The 21,452-nt window shown below is 42.5% G+C and overlaps 1 protein-coding gene across 3 annotated transcripts in view; it reads left to right on the top strand.

Moving 5' to 3' along the window:
- The window catches only part of sema6bb (sema domain, transmembrane domain (TM), and cytoplasmic domain, (semaphorin) 6Bb), a 578,950-nt gene that overhangs the window by 449,184 nt on the left and 108,314 nt on the right, over nt 1–21,452 (top strand). For all 3 annotated transcript variants that reach the window (XM_068016533.1, XM_068016532.1, XM_068016534.1), the window contains 4 exons: nt 9,142–9,232; nt 12,458–12,577; nt 15,608–15,696; nt 20,827–21,044. In XM_068016533.1, the coding sequence (XP_067872634.1) occupies nt 9,142–9,232; nt 12,458–12,577; nt 15,608–15,696; nt 20,827–21,044 (518 nt within the window). The remainder of the gene's footprint in view (nt 1–9,141; nt 9,233–12,457; nt 12,578–15,607; nt 15,697–20,826; nt 21,045–21,452) is intronic.

A 21,452-nucleotide genomic window follows, 5' to 3' on the forward strand; every position in this document is an offset into this window, starting at 1 on the left:
ACAGTGATCTTACCGGCTTCCCAGGGTCTTCTGTGTGGCAGCCAGCACTCAAGTGCCTTCACATTCCCATCCAGGGAAAGCTGGTGCCACCGAGGCAGGGAAGGGGGGAACTTAGGATTTTCAGTGTAGTGGTGGGGGGATGGGTGAGGGGAGTGGTGGTACAGGGTCAAACGTTCATTAATAGTGTAGGGGAGTGGGTGAATAGGTAACCTCTGCACTTTGAACAGTTTGTTGGGGGTGGGGGGGGCAGGTCAAGTTTTACATGTTAATCTTTTGAGGGGGAGAGGGTAACTATTATTTGTAAGTGTTATTGGTGGGGGGAGGGGTGATATTTTTAATTGCGATGTACTGGGGGGGGTATGGTTTTAAATGTTCAAATTTAGGGGCAGGTCTGACTGTCCTTTAAAAATGGCGCCAGCGCCTGTGCACAAGCAGCTGACTCTGTTGCTAGCGTCGCAGAGTCCGCTCCCACCATGTGATTTGGGGTGTTGCCCAACCGGCATATTATCTTGAGCTGCCATGCGGTAGATCATGATGGCGCGCAGGCGGGCTGCCATTTTTTTTTCACCCACGACCTTTCCCAGCGGTGGGAGAATAAAATTCACCCTCTCTCTGTCCCCTTTCTCCCACACTCTCTTTCTGTAGCTCTGCAAACCCCGCCCCCCCCGCCCCCAAACTCTCTCTCTCTCTCTCTCTCTCTCTTTCCCCCCCTTCTCGCTTTCTCTTTGACTGTTGCTGAGAGCAGGCACAGTTCTTCCAAACTCTGGACAGATTTGTGGTTTTCCGGCAGTCTTTTAAAAATAAATCAGAATCCATTGGAAAACCCTGAAGCTGTCCAAAACTCAGAAAGAGCTTTTCTACTTCAGCACCTGTCAGCTGTGAAACTGACACGTGATTTTTTTTTTAAATGCCAGTCTATAGAATCCAGTAGGAAATTTCTCATCCCTGAAATTACCAGTCACGGACCCCAGAATTGTTTACCACACGTGTACGGACATGTTGCCGACCCCTGCCAAAAAGTTAACTCCTGTTCGCAACAATGCCTGTGTGTTGAGAATAATTTTACCTCCTAAATATTTTGTCTCTTTGCATTAACTGGGTTCTGTATCTCTTGTGGTTTTCTTTCCTGAAAAGACCTTTAATACTGCACTATTGATTTTTACATCGACATTTTTCAGCTTTGCCATTTTACTGTATTACATTGATGACAGGCTTTTGTAGTTTTACCATTCTTTCTCCATCATTCCTGAAGGTGCTGACACTTGCTGGAGTAGAGTACCACAGACAGTGGCAGCTTCAAACACAATATTCAAGAAATCACTCTTCATTTATGAGCCTGTTAGCTGTGGAGAGGGGCAGCAAATCCAAGCCCAATTCTGTCGCCGCCTGACATTCATGACCCTTTCCAGAAGGGAGTCACTGGTTAACAATCAGATGTTGAGCTTCTGATTCCTTTTTCCACTTCCCTCTCTTAAGGTCAATAAGGTCACATGTGTAGCTATACCATAGACCAAGCTGCACCAATATAAATCAGCACAGAACAGGGATTGAATTTGAAGCTATAATCCAAGGATCAAACATGGGCGCCAGAAAAAGGGTTAAATCTGGTGTTTCTTAATCTGTATGGTTCACCTTATGTGGATCAATTTGTCTGGGGAGTTTCCCATGGATCACAAAGTTTATTAAATGAAAAGACATTACAAAACATAAAGCGGATAAAAGTCCATAAAAGGGATAGTGATGTTTTATTGCATGCTGCATTCAGCAATTTCTCTCAAATGTTTCAGATACTACCAACCCAGTAGCATTGTACATTATAAGTGTTGGGTCTTCCCCAGACTTCTCAATCTAAAGAATGTCCTCCCTCATACTATTTTTAGAAATTATTGTTACAACCAAGACAGGAGGAGTGCACTGTCTTTCTCTAATTCCATTTCTCCACAGGTCACAACATATATTTAAATGTGTACCCAGTTACCGATGCGGCCAATTATATACTCTATCAATTTTAGTTTCAGAATAAAATCCACCAATCAGGTTTTTTTTAACAAACAACAAAAATATTAATTTATTATAAAACAAGACTTAGTCAATAACGATGCAAAGCTTTAACACAGAATTTGAAATATGACAGTAAATATATACATTCCCTTCTAAGTACCCAACACACACACACACACACACACACACACACGTTAAAGGAAAAATGAAGATGCTTTGGCTGAAGTACTTGTTAATTCTTGAAGATAAAAGATAAGGTATGTTATGTTCCAGATGGCATCCAGTCTGGCATCCGAGTGCATGTAGATGGGTCACTGGGATCTTTTCAAGGCAGTTCATTCAGGAGACGTTGACAGGATGTCTTCCAAAAGCTTCTCAGGAGAAATGCAGCAGCAGGCGTCAGTTATCACACACTGGATTTTTTTACAGGGTTTCTCAGAGAGGTGGAGAAAAGATGAGGTGGGTGTTTCTTTCAGCAGAATACAAACCCAACCAATTCAAAACAGTATTTAAAAATGAAACCCATTCTTGAGCACCATAAATCTCCACATGTTACTTCTCTTTAAACAAATCCCATAGTCAGAAGGCACTTGATGTTTACTTAGCTGAAGACTTGTGACATCCAGTAAATGTTGTTTTTAAACAGAGTCCTTCCAGTGCCCCTTTTTTTAAAAGTCCAGCATCGATGGAATCACTTCAGTCCTCCAATGAATCCATCTCCACAATTCTAAAACACGAGTCTTCAAAAAATATTTAAAATGGAAGCACTTTCATAACATTATGCAAAAGTTAACATCATTAGATTAAATCATTGAGACATTTTTTAAAAATGAAGATGGACAAACATGAAATAATTAATTTTCTAACATTCTGAGGGTAATTTTGACATTACACAATGGTGTAAAAATTGAGAGAGATGAAAAGCAGGCTGCCGATTCACTACTACCCCTTTAACACTGTTATGTAAAGTCAAAATTAACCCCCCCCCCCCCCCCCCCCACTCCACATTACATTTTTCATTAAGATCAGTTAATTTCTGGCCAAATGTCTGTTATTTCCAATGTAGGAGAATCTTCTCAGTCACCTGGACAGAATTCAGCTCTTCACTGAAAAGTATTCCATTAATTTCTAGGTATATTTTAATTCCTTTTTTAGGCGAAAAGGAGAGAAAATAACTTAAACTCAACTTAAGTTTTTAATTCTAAAAGAGTCAACACTGGGTACTGCCATTACTAAAATAGCTTCAAGCATCAGCTTCATGGTACTCTGACTACAAGTTTCACTCAACACCAAGTCCATACAAAATAAAATTACCTTCACAATATTTTGATATGGAGATCCAGTCATGGTATTTTTTTACAGCAGCCAAGTTTTCAAATGATTTTGAATCCTAGGTGAAGGATCAAGTCCCACTTTGCAGAAAAGGGTAGGTGAGAAGATGAGCTAAATCAAGAAATACGCCTTAGACGCTGCTAAATTTAGGTTTTAAAAACTCAAGATTATAGGAGGATGGAAAGAGATAAGCAGCTCCATAGTATTGAGGTCCTAGAAATGAATGAGCTTGAGTAGGAGACAGTTCCATGAGTCCTGATTTCATCAGTGAGGATGAAGAGGAGAGAAGGAGCTCATAGAATAGTGTATTGAGAGCTTCGGAGTGACAAGCATACAAAGTTCAATTTTCTCGATAGATCTGAACACATTAACTGTAGACAGAAGAGACACTATGAGCCTGAAAATCCTCCTTTCCTTTGTGCTGGAGGGAGTGCAGCGGAATAGGTTCTAATGACCTTCAATCCTGAGCCTGCCATAGTATTCAGGGTCAGGGTACATCACCTCATTTACACACCAGCAATGGACCCCTGTACCACTACAAATGCATCATAGGGCTCTGCCAAAGGAAAGGAGGGTAAGAAAGGTGCATTGGCAGGCCACTAGGGAAGAGAATGAACATGCAGCTAATCCAACGGCCAACAAGAATGTTTTTCTCAGTTGCCTCATTGACCAAAAAGAATACTAATGCCAGCATTTTTAGTTGGGTCCAGATCTAGATGTCCAGGTGGGCTCCACTTCTGCTGCTCAAAAGACCTGGAGCCTGGGCTCATCCTGGCATCTCCGTCCCTGGGCATTAGAGATACCAGGGCTGAGGAAATTCCTGGTGTGAAAATTCTCTCCACAGGGCCTGCTCCCTCTGACGTCACGGACCCTGTCAACAACAAATGGAGGTATTGTTCCAAGCGGACCTCATTGGAAACTCAGAGCCTGGGCTGGGACCCATAATATTTGGATTCCATCCGATACCTGTGACGACTGAGCTACCTCCCAGCTCATTGGAAATGGCCTCTGGCCCGGTAAAAATCAGGGTGAGGGGGCGCTGTATCTGCTCTGATGTATAGAAAAAGCAAAGGCCTTATAAGCAACTCAAACCTACAATGCTTTTTCGAGGACAAATATCAAACAGTGGGCTTCTTACATAATTACTATGAAGCAAAGCACACAAGCCCAAAGATTAGTTTATTCCCTCAAGAGTGAAGTACTATGAAATGAGTCAGCCTGGAACAAGTTAATACCAGTCACTGAAGATAAATAAATTATTAAAATAATATTTTGTTTGAAGTAGAACATGTTGTATAGTTTTCATATCTTTATCCCCGAAGAATTTCATTGGCATATTAAATATGATGACAGTCTATTAACAAAGGAAATCATGAAGATGACAGCACCGAATGCATTGGTATTAACTGTGCTAGTTATTCTTGACTGCCTTTCATTTCATTTCACTTTTATTATGTTATTATGCTCTTAATCTTGACAAGCATAAGTTTTTTTTCTGGGAGACAGACAAAAATTAATCTATTTTTGGTGTGTGAAGACTTTGGCAAAAAAAAATGCAAGGCAGTTGCATACCTTCCAACAAAACATCAACATACATTGTGAAAACACAATGGAATCATATTGTATCAATATCACTTCTGTGTACACCATCAGTATTATATATCAACACATTTGCACAAAGTCAACACAATGAGGTACTATTAACACAGCAAAGAAATATCCATGGAATGCAAAAATGTATATGCACAATTTTCTTCTGCCTTTTTCCCCTCTTCTTACTCACCTTTTGTTCCAGAGCCACTGACCGCCCTCCGTGCCTTTGTCTAAGTAATTATGCTTCATCTGTGAACTTAGTGATGCTCAGCAGAATATTTAGCCAGGGAGGCATCATGAGGCAAACAAAATGCGCTGCCAAAGTACAGCAAACTGACAACACAGCACAAGACAATTAAGGCACATGGCACTGACACAACAAAGTGTTGGGATCAGGGTGAAAGTTGAGTCACTCTAATTGGCTTCAGTGAGCTTGAGCTAAAGACAGAAAAGATTAGCTAGGCTTCATCCATCAGAGACGTTGATCCATTCTTGTTACACGAGGGGGTAGAATTTCTGCAGGCTTCTCCTGATCTCCTGCTGTAACTTCAACAGAAACCCCAGTATTTTGCCAATCTTCCACTGCAGTTACAGCAGAAGATTGGAAAACCCTGTGGAAATTCTATCCATAACTCAGCAAGGATTGAGCTTAGCAGTGATGTCCACAGGTTAAATACCCTGACACTTGGACCTAATTTTCCTTCAACCTCTATCATGCTAATACTTACATTTCCCTGCCTGAAGATCTAGGAGGCAACTTCACCATAATCCCTTGGCAATGCTTCAGAAAACTAAATCTCCCTCACTATAACTCGGTTCTGCTAGCTGCCAAGCAGCTGTGGATAAAGTACACAATGGAGATCCTCAGCTTACTAAGAACCAAGGCAATGGTCAAAAGGGTTCTGCCATCATAGTTTCTCAACAAACTCAACTCAATCACTTGCTGACATTATGCTTTTATTCACAACTTAATCTGCTATTTCTTCTCACAGCCTTCCCCCATCCTACCCCAGATCATTCCATACAAATTCTTTCAGTGATCAAAACATCTCACTGACACTAAATTAGACAAACTGTTGCTGTTGAAGACCACGGTACCTCCCCTTGGTGCCTACCATGTGTGAGTTTTCAGTCCTAGCATCCCATGTGTGGAGGTAGCACAATATTCTTCACAACCCTTTCTGCAAGTTGTCCTAGACATTCTGAGGTGCCTGGTTAATGATCTGCAGTAGGTGGCCTGAGGGATTGCAGTGTTTTTTCTCAGTCTTTGGTGGTGGCCATTTTCACAATAAGCTGAAGGTAGAGAGACTAACAGAATGATAAACAGAGGGCTTTCAATGAAAAGCAGCTCATGTTTCAGAGGACATGGCTGAATGGGGTGAGAACAGGTGCTGAGAATGAAATACTTATCATGTAAGTCTTCTGCTTCACTACACGTGCAACTGTGAATAAAGGATGACTTGCAGAAGGATGGAGTGTGAAGGGTATTGTGTTACCTCCCATATAAAGGGGGTAAGTTGCAGATAGCGTTCAAGGCAGTGAGAGCAAAATGAGTGTAACTAGGAAACATACTTATTACAGCACATGTTTACAAGATATGTTAGCTTGGTTATCCTGATGCAGTCCGTGAACTTTCTCCAGCACTAAGTAGCCATGCAGGGTTACTAGAGGAAGCACTCACTGCCAAGACCACCACCTTTCACAAACCTAGATTATGTCCTTCATGTGCCTCATTTGCTTAAAACCAAAAATCTGAGTTGTCCTTTACTGGATTACATACAGTAACACCTCACCAGAAGAGTGTTTAAATTTCTGGGTTGCATATCCTGAAGAAGCACCAGCTTCAACATTGTAGTGAATTACACATTACAGCGATAATGGCTGTCTTGCCTCTTTTGGCTGGCGCAGCAGTACTGCATTTGCATTTCCCCAGACTGCCTTGTTGTATTGGGAGTCTACCATGAATATGTAATAAAAATGTTCTAAATAAAATATAACTGGTTCTGGAAGAATTATGCTTACCGGCGTATTTACCGCTGAGGAAAGTCTATACCCCACTGTCTAGTCTTATCCAGTCAACTAGCCTTTGTACTTATCCAGGATCAAGAAATTTTTTTCTCTGAATTACTCATCTTGCCTTTTCTTCTACTCTGTTCAATCATGGTGGTGTCCAACACTAAGGTGGTAAGATACCTGGAGTCCAAGAAGGTGGAATGGTTGTGTTTCTCCTGAATGTGTGGTGGTGGAGGTTGGAGGGTGTTGGGGTAGGTTTAGCCTGCAGTAACAGGAATGTGACGTCCAACCTATGTTACAGAAGAGAAGTAGGCCAGTAACACCATGGTACAGGTTACTCACTGCAGTTATTGATCTGGTCCCTCTCGCTGCTGAAATTTCACTGACAGTTGCAGAAATTCTTATTATGTGGTTAAATATAATCCAAGGATGCTGTGTGGAATACACATTGTCCCTTATGTACATAGTAGCCCTCACATTTTGAGGAAGAAGGAATTTAGTTATTGAAAAGTCAATTCAATTTTCCACACAGTCAATAAGAATACAGCTGTAACAACTAGCAGGCCTTCCTGACTGGAATTTCAAAAATTGATGTAATTCTTTGCTATGCCTAATTTTAAACTCTCAATAAAGTCAACAGTTATTAGAGGCCTCTGTTTCATTTTGATAGTCGAAGGTGTGAGGAGATCAAAAGAAATAGACTCTTTCTGGTTTGTAATCTCTGCTTAGTGTTTCCTGAATTCTGACAGCCCATTACAGTAATAATGTGTCTGGAATATGTTTTATTCATACAGACGATTATTGATATTCATGTCACTGGCACCTCTTGTAAATGTCCTTTGAAGGATAAAATAGCAATTTCTTGACCACACTTTATTAAAAAAAACTCAAATTGCACTCGTCTATTGAGTGAACACTAAAGATGGTTGTGTTTTCTCATTCCTCTGTGTCAGAGGTACTAGTAATATGGCCTGGGGACTGTTTACAGGCCACCTCCCTTTTATTTGTGGCTCTTAGATCATCTGTGTATCCAGATGCCTCAGATTTCATTCAAGGCTTGCTGGACTTTGGCAAATCTGCCTCATACCGATGCTCAGCTGATGAGGTTGGACCTCGATGTGAGGTTATGAGCATGGAAACAGAGTATATCTCGTCTTCCAGAAGCTATCCCAACACTTGACTAGAGCTTGGAGGCTGGATTGCTTTATGATAAAAAAGTGTTGCAACAACTCCACACCAATTGGGCGTTGGCATGGAGAATTGATTACTGCTGGCTACAAACAATTTCATCATTAAGTCAGTGGAATCCCTTTTTATTCAGGAAATCTGATCAGTTTACAGTAGAAATGCAATGCAGGTGTTATCTATTGCCTCCAGAACTTCGGGGAAACCAGTGCATGGTGTTTCTGAATATGTTTAATCATGAGGAATCACAATTTGTGTGTGATACCAGAAGGTGGCTGGAATTCATGGAACTGTATCACAACAATGGACAGTACTTTCAGGAGAGGAAGGAAGAAGATTGTGTTTTTAGAAAAGAACAAAGTCCTAAAACAAACTATTGGCACAAACCAATCAGCAAACAAGCAAGAGTTCTTAGTAATACTTTTTAATGTACTAGCAGACCTCCCATTGCATTGCTGACAGTGAGTCCGTGAATCCACTGTTTTCTAACAATTCGGATATAATCAACAGTGTGAGATTGGAAAAGTGTAACACACAAAAAGGAAATGCAGATTACACACAAGACTTTTAATTTACACACTTAGATAGTTACTAATATTATTGCAATACTGAATTGAACTGAAGGACTTTAATAAAACAATATATATATAATGATAAATGTATTAGAGACTGAAATTGAGTTTTCAACTGCAGTGAGATATTGCAAGCAGCGCACTGTCCTTAAATCTACAATCAACCTTCAGTTAAAAAACTACATCAGTTATTAATGCAGCAGTGGCCGGTAGACCAATAGTTTATTTATGGCTGTTTATTTTCCACCTTAGAATTGATTTCTTTGTTGCATGAGTGCATTATAAAAGGAGTATGTGTTGAATATAAGAAAGTTTCACTGTAATTGACTTTCTTTTCAATTTCAAATGAAATATGGTCATTGCACTCAATTCTGACCAGTTTGCCGAGCACTAATGTGATTCATTTCTCATTCGCTTACAAGCTGATAGTCCTTATTTATTTCAGATGGATACGCTTGAGTCTCTCGGATCTAGTATCAGTGGTATGGCAAGATGTCCCTATGATCCTAAACAAGCCAACGTTGCACTCTTTGCTGGTAAGACCAGAAACCTTAACATCTATTAGCTAAAACTGCAATTACATAAAATCAATTTGTCAATCACTCATAAAAAGAACTACATTTAATAAAACACTTTAATTGGACTAGATTACATTGAATATGAAAGTGTGTTTCAGTTTCACTTTGCTTTTCCTTGACTGGTTAATGGCTGAGCATCAGCTCCTCCAAATACCTCAACTGGAAAATGCATTGCCAAACATAATAGTGAACAAAGAGACCAGAAAGGTCCAAGGTTCAAACTGAATGGCATTGTGCTACGCTTGGTCTCAGAACCCAGAGAATGGCAAAACCCAGCTGAGTTCCACACTCCTGGTTGCTGTTCAATGACCCATTTTAGAAAGTGTGCATGTATGGACATTAAGTGAGGACAGACCAGACTCAACTATGATAACAGACAGTGCAACCAAACGTATTGTCCTGATTCACAAGAATGTCACTTTGAAGAAGTAGCAGGAGGTAGCTGTCACCCATCATACTGCAGTAAGACAGAGAAAAAGGGGGAAGGAACATTCTAAACAGCCATTGTCAGTGCAAGACCATTGGTGAACTTTGACATGTCATAGCCATAGACGTGTGTAGCCTCCAATAAAAAAGATGAACCATGCCAAATATTACAGCAACTCACATTTACATAGCACCTTTAACAATAACAACATGTGTTTATATAGAGCCTTTAATGTAGTAAAACATCTCAGAAGCTGAGCTACAGAAGGAGACATTAGGTCAGATGACCCAATGCTTGGTTAAAGAGATAGCTTTTAAGAAGATTTTTTAAAAAGGAATAAAGGTAAAAAGAAAGAGAGGTTTAGAGTGGGAATTCCAGAACTTAGGTTCTGTATGATTGAAGGCAATGCTACCAATGATGGGACAAGGGGAATGAGGTATGTACAAGAGGTCAGAATTGGAGGAATGCAGAGTTCTCAGTGGATTCTAGGGCTGGAGAGGTTACTGAGAGAAGGACAGGCAAGACCACAGAGCAATTTGAACATGAGGCTGAGAGTTTTAGATTTGAGGCGTTAGTGGACTGAGAGCCAATATACGCCAACAAGCATGGGAGAGATGGGTGAAAGGGGGTTTGGCATATAAAAATGTCCCAAGGTGCTTCACAGAGGCATAATCAAAAGAAAATAGACACCGAGCCAAAGGAAGCAATATTAGGAGGGGTGACTAAAAGATTTGTCAAAGAGGTGCAATTTAAGGACAATCAGAAAGGAGATGAGGGAGATATAGAGTAAAGATTTAGGGAGTGAATTTCAGAGTATGAGACCTAGGTAGCTGACAGCGCGGTGGGCTGAAGGGAGTGGAATATTCACAAGGCCAAAGTTAGAGGAGTGGACAGTTCAGGAGCTATTATAGGGCTGGAGGAATTTATAAAGTTATGGAGGGCTGAGGCACTGAAAGGATTCAAACATGAGGATGAGAGTTTTAAATTGGAAAGGTTAGGGGAGCATTCCCCATGTAGACAGGGGTGATGGGTGAGTGGGATATGCTATACAGGCGGAAGAGCTTTGGATGACCTGAAGTTTATGGAAGGTGGGAAACCAACCAGAAGATCATTAGAATAGTCGAGTCAGGAGGTAACATTACAAATATGAGATGTGTAGCCTTGACAGGTTACTCTATGATTTGGATACCAGAATTATAAGAAATAATGAGACAGCACTCAAATCCCAAGTTGAACATTAATGTCTTTGCTAGGTTTGGTAGGGTTACCAGTTAGCAATACAATATACCCGTTAGTCACAAAATAGTTACAAAGCAGTCACTTCTTGTTGATCATACTCTTCAGCAAGTGAACAAGTTGCCTGGCTGCAACAGCAAATCACTCTTTACAATGATCTATATACATTTCCTTTCAAGGTGACAGGATGTTCCATTGACAGGGTCGATACTGTCCTGTCAAAATCCACCTTAAGCTACAATTGCCCAATAGGATGTCTAATTCTTTGTTCAAACCATTACGTTAGAGCCCACTTTGACATTGTTGGTACGCCTTCCTTCAACTTCTTTTCCTGATCACACATTCCATTACCACCAAGATAATTAAACAGAGTTTCTCAAAATGCTGATTCCTTGCAAGTTGTTGTTTGGTGAATTAAAGATAGAGTTAATCTCATAAAGCATTAAAAAAATCTTATTGTCGAGTTAGTTTCTGTGCATTTCAAAGGAAGACAAACTCTGACATCATCAATCGATGTCAGCTTATGTCAGTTTCTCGCAACATCAAAATAAACTTTGCTCCACATAAATTAGCTAAATTTCCATGGTTGTGTTTTATAACACCCGATCGTGACTCTGTGTTCTTTGTGTCCAGTTTCATTTCTTATCAGACTTATCGAAATATAAAGTTTCACTAAGTTCTAATTTTGCATCAAAGCAAAACACAGCTTTAAAGTATGGCTGTTTATTGGTTTCAGCCTTATTTTGTGAACTTTGGGCCTCACAGCCAGATATGCCATGACCTGAAAGTATTGTTTTCCATCGCAGTCTAGTGGATTGTTTATCTGTGGAAAAAGCAGCCTGACAATTGGCTAAAGCAAAAAGGACTTTGCCTTTTATTTGACCTATCAATGCCCTCCACCCACCCCCCCCCCCCCAACACCCCACCCCACCCAAGTTGAATAGCTTTCTCAAATCTAAACCACAAATTTCACTTAGAACACCATTAAGTTAGTCATAAATATTACAACTTCTTACAGATGGAGCTTTGTTTTGTCCATCTCTCTTTATTCCTCTCATTTAGGTAGGACAAAGATGACTTTGAACATCAGGAATCCAAGTTATCAGGAAAGGTTAGAAAGTCAGGGTACCCAAATTATGTTTTAAAGATTATGAAGGGAATGAATGACATTGTTCCAAATAAATTGTTCACAATGATAAAGGTTTGAATTAGGATGTTAGAAATGACGAGGGAAGCAGAACTTTTGTATCGAAAGGGTCTGATAATGCTGAACCCATGCAACATTGCCCATGTCATCGCTGATCAGGTACCCCACATTCATGGCAATAGGATGGAAATTGGTTGAGTTCTATAATGGGCAGGCAATCCGCTGCTCACATTACACCCCCTCCATGTGGCAAAGTTGAAAATTACCCCAATTTAATCTGATCCCGTTTCGCTGGTTATTGAATGTTCTTACTCAATGTAGAAGATGCTTTTTGATCAAAAGCTAACGTGTTCTTGATTTTCTCACACTGTAGATAATAAACTTTTTACTGGGACAGTCACTGATTTCCTAGCGATTGACGCTGTCATTTATCGGAGCTTGGGTGACAGTCCAACCCTCCGAACAGTCAAACATGACTCCAAATGGTTCAAAGGTAGGTTATCCACCCACAAGAGTGCTTGACTAATAGGAGATATGTAAAATATTTTGTAATATTGCAACTCTTGGATTTATTGTAGGCACTTACAACAAACATCCAATAAAAAGTCCAAATTTATGAAATTAAAACAGGACATCGCAGGCAGGCAGTAATTCAATACAGGAGGTTCTCTGGAACACATAAATCACGGCAATGAAATCCAAATGCACCATTAGATCAACAAAACCACTAAAATTGAATTCAATTTTTAAATGGTTTCCAGTTTGTTTTTGCAAATTAGGAGCTTCTGCAATGGCTCAGTTGTGAAATCCTTTGGATGGAGAGGGCCTAGTAGTGATCATCTCTCCTCTTCATTGTAATGCACTCTGTGTAGCTCATATCAAGGCCTTAAATTAAGTTTAGTTGAAAAACGTGAGGACACTCTGCTCCCTTTAATGGTGGGCCATCTCCTTCTTGCTTGCAGTGGATAACCCATGGAAACGCCGCCACATTTCCCTGCCCGACAGTGATCGGCTTCTTCTGTATGGTGGAAACTCTGCCAGGAGCTCACCCTACATTGCTAATGAGCCCAATCCAGGAAAAATGGCTTGGGACAGTGGGTGAGGGTCATATCGGGACCCACCTCTAGCTGTGAACCCTCTCCGGAGCAAAATCTAGCTCTCGCTGTCTAGGATCACACTCGACAATTGGCCATTAAGATGACATAATAGAGGGATGATTGTTCCATAGAACTAAACCTCAACCTGACTCAGTGCCTTCAGGAGAGGAGGGGAAAAATTAAAGTGAAAAAACTGACTTTAAGGCTCTAATTAAACCTCTATTTTAGCTATTAATAATGTGCTGAAATATTTATGACAGTTTCTGGACCTCAATTATATCCCTGCCTTGTAATCATTCCCATGTATCTGTCAATCTTGATATGATAGGTACTATCATAGATTTAAATCTGAAATCTCCTGAATTCAAAAGGGATAAGGTTCATGGAGCTAACAAAAGTTCACAGAAACAGCTCTGGACAGTTTAAGGGAGGCTGCAAAAACAAAACATTTAATAAAAATTGGCAGAATGAACTGTGGGAGTCATAATATTGAATAAAACAAATTGACAAGAGGAGCTGAAGAGGTCAATGGATTTCCTTGTTTCCTATAGTATGGACAAAACATGGAATAAAATATAATCACTGGTAATGGTATTTGACCAAAAGTACAAATGTACAAATGTACAAACGTCCTGCAGTATAATCATACTTTTCTGTAGTATATTGGATCATTATAAGTTATCATTGAATCTCTCATCAACTTAACGTTTTGCCACATTAAGCAGTTTTGGGGATAATCTCAGTCAGCTGCCCCAGTAGCTCAGGAGATAATGGCCGGAATTTTACAGTGGGCGGACGGGAGCCGGACTCCGACGTAAATGTCGGTGACAAACCGGCTCCCGCCTAGCCTGGGGATCCGTCCCGTATTTTACGGATCCCCAGGCTTTAATTGTCCTGATGCGGGACTTCCACCCACTTGAGGGAGGAGGTCCCGCCTCAGTGAGCTGCCAGCCAATCAGCGGGCCGGCAACTCTTAGTCTCAGCAGCGCCACCGGGAGCGGTGGCCACTGCTGGGACTGCAGCCCAGCCAACGCCATGGACCCGAGAGAGTGGGTAAGTTTGGGTTGCCTCACCAGGGGGATCGGTCGTGCCCTGGTGAGGCTAGGGTGATCGTTTGGGGGGAGGGGGCGTCTTGGATCCCGGGGGTGAGTTGGGAGGCGGGGGCGGCCCTCAATCGGACACTCTGTGCCTGACAGTTATGCCCCCCGCACCCACCACCCCCCCCCCCCCACCACGGGGTGCAGAAAGGCCGGCAGCTATCGCTGGGCGACCTTTCATGACCCCAGCACACCCACTTGCCACGGATAAAATACCCATGGAGGTGGGCGAGTGCCTTTAAGTGGCCGTTTAGTGGGCACGTCAGGGTCTTGATTGGCCTTGGGCGGGCGGGCTATTTCTCACCCCCCCCCCCCCCCGCCCCTCACCTGACCTTCGTAAACTTGTCCGGAGGCAGAATTGAGGCGGGTAGGCCTCCCGGAGCCTGCCGCTCAATTTTACGCCGCCCCCATGCCACCATCCAACCCACTGGGGCGGCGTAAAATTCCGGCCAATGTGTATTACTGAGCAGTACAGACTAGGAAAGCTCTATGTTTGATCCCTAATCTACACTGAATTAGATCAGCTCAGCGAGGTCATCAAGTTAAGATGTTACAGTGGGGCTCAGCAGCACAGCTGGGCTGGGGAAGGGAAAATCCAGCCAATCAGACATCCCACACCTGATCACATCCAATGGCCCCATACTGGAAAATATATGTATGCTACAAGTAGACAGGTTTGGCCTTGGTTATGATCCCCACTACAGTTAAATAGCCTGTTGACACAATGGTCCAGGTTCTCATATAAGAAAAATATTCACTGGAGGACCATTCTGCAAATTATAATAATCCACACTACTTTGATTCATCGCTGTAATTTTTGTGCATACCTTTGTACCAACTCCTCCTTCTGCAATGTGCAGCTTTTCAGAATAAATGTGACTGGATAGTAAATTTAATAACTGTTGACCTGTTAATGGTTCCCACAGCAATCTCATTAAGATCATAATATTTTTCTTTGAAGCCATTTTTTTCTTTTAGCTGACCCTCAGTTTCTTTTTTCAATATCTATACCTTCCTTTTATTAATCTCATACTACAGTTACCCTGTTTTCATTTGTATCATCATAATTAATGCAACTTGTACATTAGTATAGCTTTTCTTCACCAAGCCTAATCACATTTGTGCAATTTGTGATGATCACAGTGAATTATAATGAAAACTCAGTCAATACAATTGCAGTAAAATATTCATTACACTGAAAGGTGTTCAACCAATTTTCAATTACATTTTTTTTTCTGTAATGGGTTAATAAATGATTATTGCAATGTTGTACTTAATGTCAAGGATAAGGTAGAAAGCTCAGCTAAAGACTACCTGATTTTTTTTCAGAACCATACTTTATCCACGCTGTAGAATATGGCCGACATGTTTTTTTCTTTTTCCGAGAAATCGCTATGGAATTTAACTACCTGGAAAAGGTAACTAGGAATTTTGGGTAGGTGTGACTGCAGAGTAATATGCCAAGTGAAAATTGTATAAGTTTAAAAAAGTAAACTGGAAACAGTGCTTTGTCACTCCTCAATCTTGGAAATTAAGTGGTATCTCTACCCTCTTGAAGCTCTCCTTCCTTTGCCTGCCATTCAGGAATCGAGTACTGCCCAGTGTGGAATAAAATGCACAAGAAAACGTGGAATGGGAAAAGACCATTTTGGCTGCCAAACACATTTCTACCAAGTACAGTCACCATTGTTAGGTTCTCCTAAGTTTTTAAAATTTCTTGAGGGAAGTGATTAAACACTGGTAATAAATCCAAGAAGCTGAAACTGTGAACTTCCTCCACATAATATTGCCATGTTCTGAGTAACATGACTCCATACTCCTTAACTATTATCACTAAATCTATCCTTATCGCCCTCATCGCACTTCGAACTAAGATTTCTAATCATCCAACTCCAGTTCATTCACTTATCACCGCGTGGCGCAGTGGTTAGCACCGTAGCCTCACAGCTCCAGGGACCTGGGTTCGATTCTCAGTACTGCCTGTGCAGAGTTTGCAAGTTCTCCCTGTGACCGCGTGGGTTTCCGCCGGGTGCTCCGGTTTCCTCCCACAGCCAAAGTGATAGGTAAATTGGCTGTTGTAAATTGCCCCTAGTGTAGGTAGGTGGTAGGGAATATGGGATGGCATTACTGCAGGGTTAGTATAAATGGGTGGTTGTTGGACGGCACAGACTCGGGGGGCTGAAGGGCCTGCTTCAGTGCTGTATCGCTAAATAAATAAATAAAAACTTTGAAAGGCTGCTACATACACCAATCAATCTGTGTGGAGAAAAATTCTACGAATCTCAAGTCTTATATGAAGTTTGACTATTTTGTATTTACATCATTCAGATTCACAATCGCGGTTGCATGTGTAGATCTGCCAATTCACTTTCCACATCATTCTCCCTCTCTGTTCATGAGCCCCTCATTTAACTTGCCTGTGCTCAGAAACATGGGGCATTTTTCCAGGCCGGTGGAGGTGGGATTGGGAGCGGTTGCGGTGGGAAAATTACAGAAAATGACGTCGGGTCAGGATCCCAATGTGATCCTGCCCTCCAGCTGCTTTCCTGGGGTAGGATTGAAGGAGAGAGGGGAACCCCTGTGGGTCCAGTAGGCAAGTAATTTAGAAGTTGTTGAGGTTGTTGAGAAGCCACTTAAGAGGTCATTGAATCCTGGTGACTGTTTTCCGACCTGTCAGCAACTCGCAAGGATCACTGAGGTGAGTGCACAGCGAGGAGAGCTTCTGTAGCGAAACTGAAAAACTGTAAAAGCTTTGATCAGTTACACTGAAAAGCTCAAGCCATGGCCAGGTAAGAGGCTGCTGTCCAAAGCACATCTTCTCAAAGAGTGCTCTTGCTGCTTGACAGGTGATTTTCACTTCACCTGTCTAGCACCTCACTCACCTGCAGTGGCACTATCCACGGCATGGGAGCAGCTTAAGCAACTCCACCTTGCAGCATTGCTGAGTGTCAAAGGCAGAGGCCATACTCCCACCAACAGCTCCAGCAGCATCAGAAGCAATACCAGCAGCACCAGCTGCCTTTTCTTCAGCCACACGACCCTCCACAGGGCAGATGGGATGGGCACCAAGATCCAGCTGGAAGGAGGTGAGACCCCCCACAATGGATCTGCAGGCAGTGATCAGTTCTTTCAACATATCTGAGCACCAGTGCTTCAGGAGGCTCAGGCTCTCACCCCAGGTTGCTGCTGATATGTGCACCCCCCCAGAACAAGGGACTAGGTGGGCACTAGCCAATATCTGACAAGGTGTCTGTCACTGGAGACATTTCTGCCTTTCAACAAGTTGTGTTCTCTATTGTCCTGCAAGGAGAGAAAACTGAGAGGTGTGAGTGTTTGTAATGGCTTATGTGCAGAGGAGGGAAGCACACCATTTGTGCAGGATGAATATGAGGAATGGGTGCAAAAGGGCAATAGATTGAGGGGGAGTGTGAGTGTTGGCTGATCGGATGGGGATGTAAAGTGCCTGCAGGGAGAGGAATGAGTGGAGCAGCGCGGTGTGTTGTCCTGAGGGGTGCTGTGCAGGAGAATGCTGGGCAAGTCAGCATGTGGGGCTTGGTGGAAGTGTTATGTCACTCATCTTTCCTGCCCTCCTGAGGTCCTAGATCCTCTTGGTGTTTGATCTCCATGTTGGAGGAAGCACACTTGGGCTGCTGTCTTCCTCGGCCACTTCCATCCACACCTGCTTGTTTGGAGAGGTTGTCCTCTTGTCCATGGGGATAATCACCTCACTGCAGGCCCTCAGATCCTGCAGCAGGACCTTCAGGTAAGCGTGAGAGACTGGGGACAGCTTTCCCATGTCTGCTGTCCAATCCTGTAGGTGCTGCAGCCTCAAAATTCCAAGTGTTGGTGAGCTTTCCTGAAACAGGCCTTTAAATAGAAATCCTACCTGTCACAGAATGATTCATCATCCCGCCCACCCTCCATAATTGGTCGGGGACCCCGGAGGCACCCTCTTAATTGGTTTGCTCTGGTAAAGAGCAACCACAAAGCCCGCACATTGAGGAGTCAGGTTCCAAACCCATAAATGGTCCCGCCATGGCACCAAAGATGAAGGCGGTACAATTCCACCAATGGTGTTTTGGAACAGGAACAGATAAACCCATGGCTTGCAGCTGTATAGAGAATGCACCAGCTGCCTAATAAACCATAGCAGAGACAGATGTGACTTAACAAGTTGAAAAAGGACAGAGACAATTTGCAAGCTAACAGTGAGCAATTGAAACATTCTAGATTTCAGATTCCAACTGTTTAATTGAATGATCAATTAAGGGCTGGATTTTAAGAGCCCTACACTCATCTCGGCGGTGAGCTCAATAAATGGCAGCCTACATGTGCGGGCCGCATGCAAAAGAGTCACCGCAATCTTACGCGCGGCGACTCCTTTAAATGGCCGGGGCAGCCCACCACCCCCCCCCAATCTCGTGGAGGGGGCTGGCTGTCCATCCCCAGCAATGGCATCAATTGCCCGTGTGCAGGCGTGGCACCAATTTTAAAGGGCAGCCAGCCCTGTCGGTCAATTTGAATTTTTAAAGATACACTCCCCCAAAATTTATGAAATAAATTTCTAATGTGTCTTTCCACCCCAATAACAATTACATTAACTATTTGCCCTTCTCCACTCCAAAAAACATTTACCTTTTAAATCTGGCCATCCCCCAGACTGCACAAAGTTTAAAGTTCATCCATTCCCACCATGCCCTACACCCATTATGTTCATTTAACCCTGTTCCAACCCCTGCCCAACCAAATATCTTAACTCCTGACCCCCTCCCCACCACTGTCATGCCAGATTTCAACAGACGGGGAATTAAAGGGCAGGAGTGCTGGCCGCTGCGCCGAAGATCGTGGCGGGCCCAGAAGATTGGAGGTAAGTTTATTTAAATTTATGTATGTCATTAATTTAAATATTGAAATCCAGGTCCCATTGCCCAGTGTTGGGGGGGTCCGCCACGGAGCCTCGCCGCCACCGAAGGATCAAGCTGGGCCCTCCTGGCATCATTCTCTGTGGTGGACCGCTGCCAGACTCATCTTTCAGCCCCACCAGCCACAGAGCCCAATGTCGAGGGCTTGGTAAAATCCAGCCCTAAGAAATACAGCACCCTCGATAGCTAGCTCTGGTGAGCAGAGGCAGACTAGCAAAACCTCCAATTTAATTCTAAAATTTATGCTGACTTAGGTGATCCAAGGTAAAACTGCTGTAAGGAGAGCACCACACTGATTCTGTGCCCCTGGGTTCAGGAGAGGAATATTCTCCAGGGTTCTTGCTCCTGGTTGATCCAGCAACCTCCTCCTAGAAATGCATATGTTGTACATTGAATGAGGAACAGGTCAGGTTCAACTGTGATAGTCACCATGTTGAACTGCCTGATCTTGATGTCCAGACTAATGCAGAAAGAATGATCACTTGAGCAGGTTACCAGGGAGCGGCCAACACCCGAGGACCTGTACCTCTACAAGCTATCAGATTTTTTGGGGAAAGTAGCAATTTTTTATTGAAATTCAATCAATTTGATAACCTAATTGCACATACTTACTGTCACATTAAATATTAATATGGCAAGGAATGAAAGAGGCCATTCAGTCCATCAAGCCCACGTCTTCCACAAAATACCTACCCCATGGACCCTACCCCAGTCCATGTACAATTTACCCTATCCTCTTCACTATTCATTCATGACTTGTTTTCCTCTGCAGACTCCTCTCCACCAATAGCAACAGAGCCCTCATGTCCTATGGAGTCTTTGATCATCTCAGTTTACACACTATATATATACTTGTCTACAATTCCCAGTCTCAGTCCCAGCCACCTATTCGATCGGATGTTGCTTAAGGAAATTCATTGTCTGAACCGCAGTTTGTTTTGGTGGGTGTCACTGGAGCCTGGTTCTGATCCTAATCTACACAACTACCAAGTATGATTCAATTCTACTTGGCATATGCTTTTTTGAATTTTTTTTTTAATGCAGCCTTATGGCTCTACGTGTAAATATTCTGTAAGTATTAGCCCTGTGTTGATGATGTGAATTTTAAAAATTAAAAAGGACTGACCACAGCTTGAGTTGGGTGTGTAGATGGACCTGCATAGATGGTAAATGCAGCATGCAGTGTAGGACATGATTTATCCAGAGGAGGAAGGTACCAAGTTCAATCCCAGTCCATCTTGAATTAGCTGCTCTCAACTAGAATGGTGGTAGGGTGCTACAGTTGGCCTCAGAGACACTGGGCTGGAGGGGAAGAAGAGTTGAAATTCAACTGGGATTCTTGCACCTGATCACATTTCATTGTTCCCATCTGGAAAGTGAAGTGAAGATCAGGATTGCCTGTGATGCCCTCTATGATAGATTAGTCACTGACTCTCACCATTTAGGCTCACTTGAAGAATTGCTACTTTGACGAAGTACTAAAGAGCAGCCGGTCCCTGTGGAACTGTAGCCCAAAATGAATAAGTGCCTTCAGGAGAGGGAGGGAGAAAATTGGAAAGTAACAACCTCAAGGGCACCTGACTAACAGATGAAAATTCCACCAATGTTTCTCTTTCTCACTTGTAGGTCGTTCTCTCCAGAGTTGCTCGCGTCTGTAAGAATGACATGGGTGGTTCCCAGCGGGTGCTCGAGAAGCAGTGGACATCCTTCTTGAAAGCGCGCTTGAACTGCTCGGTGCCAGGAGACTCCCACTTCTACTTCAATGTCCTTCAGGCAGTTACAGACATCATCCGGATTAATGGGCACACGATTGTGCTTGCCATATTCTCCACCCCCTCCAATAGGTAAGTATTTTTTCCAATAGCAAAATGCACATTCCAGCCTTCCAGATTTTGTGAATAAACAATTTAGTATTTAAGTGATAATAGTTCTGGTGAAACATGTCTTTTTATACACATGAGATATTGACCAGACTTCATCTGGAATTCAAAGTGCAGTTTTAATCTTGGAAAGATATTACTGTCCTTGAAGAGGTACAGAGAAGAACAAGCAAGATTATTGAAGGTATAACGAATTGCAGTAAAGAGCAAAGGTTACATAATTTGGGCTTGTTTTCTTTTGAACAAAAGACTTTGGAATGACCTAACTGACTTTTTCAAGATTATGAAGGAAATGGACAAAACTGATCCAGGCAAATGGTTCTCTCTGGCATATCGGGTTCAAACACCAGGGAACACCTGTTACAAATTAGA

This window comes from Heterodontus francisci, chromosome 36 (genome assembly GCF_036365525.1).
Source record: "Heterodontus francisci isolate sHetFra1 chromosome 36, sHetFra1.hap1, whole genome shotgun sequence".
NCBI lineage: Eukaryota > Metazoa > Chordata > Chondrichthyes > Heterodontiformes > Heterodontidae > Heterodontus > Heterodontus francisci.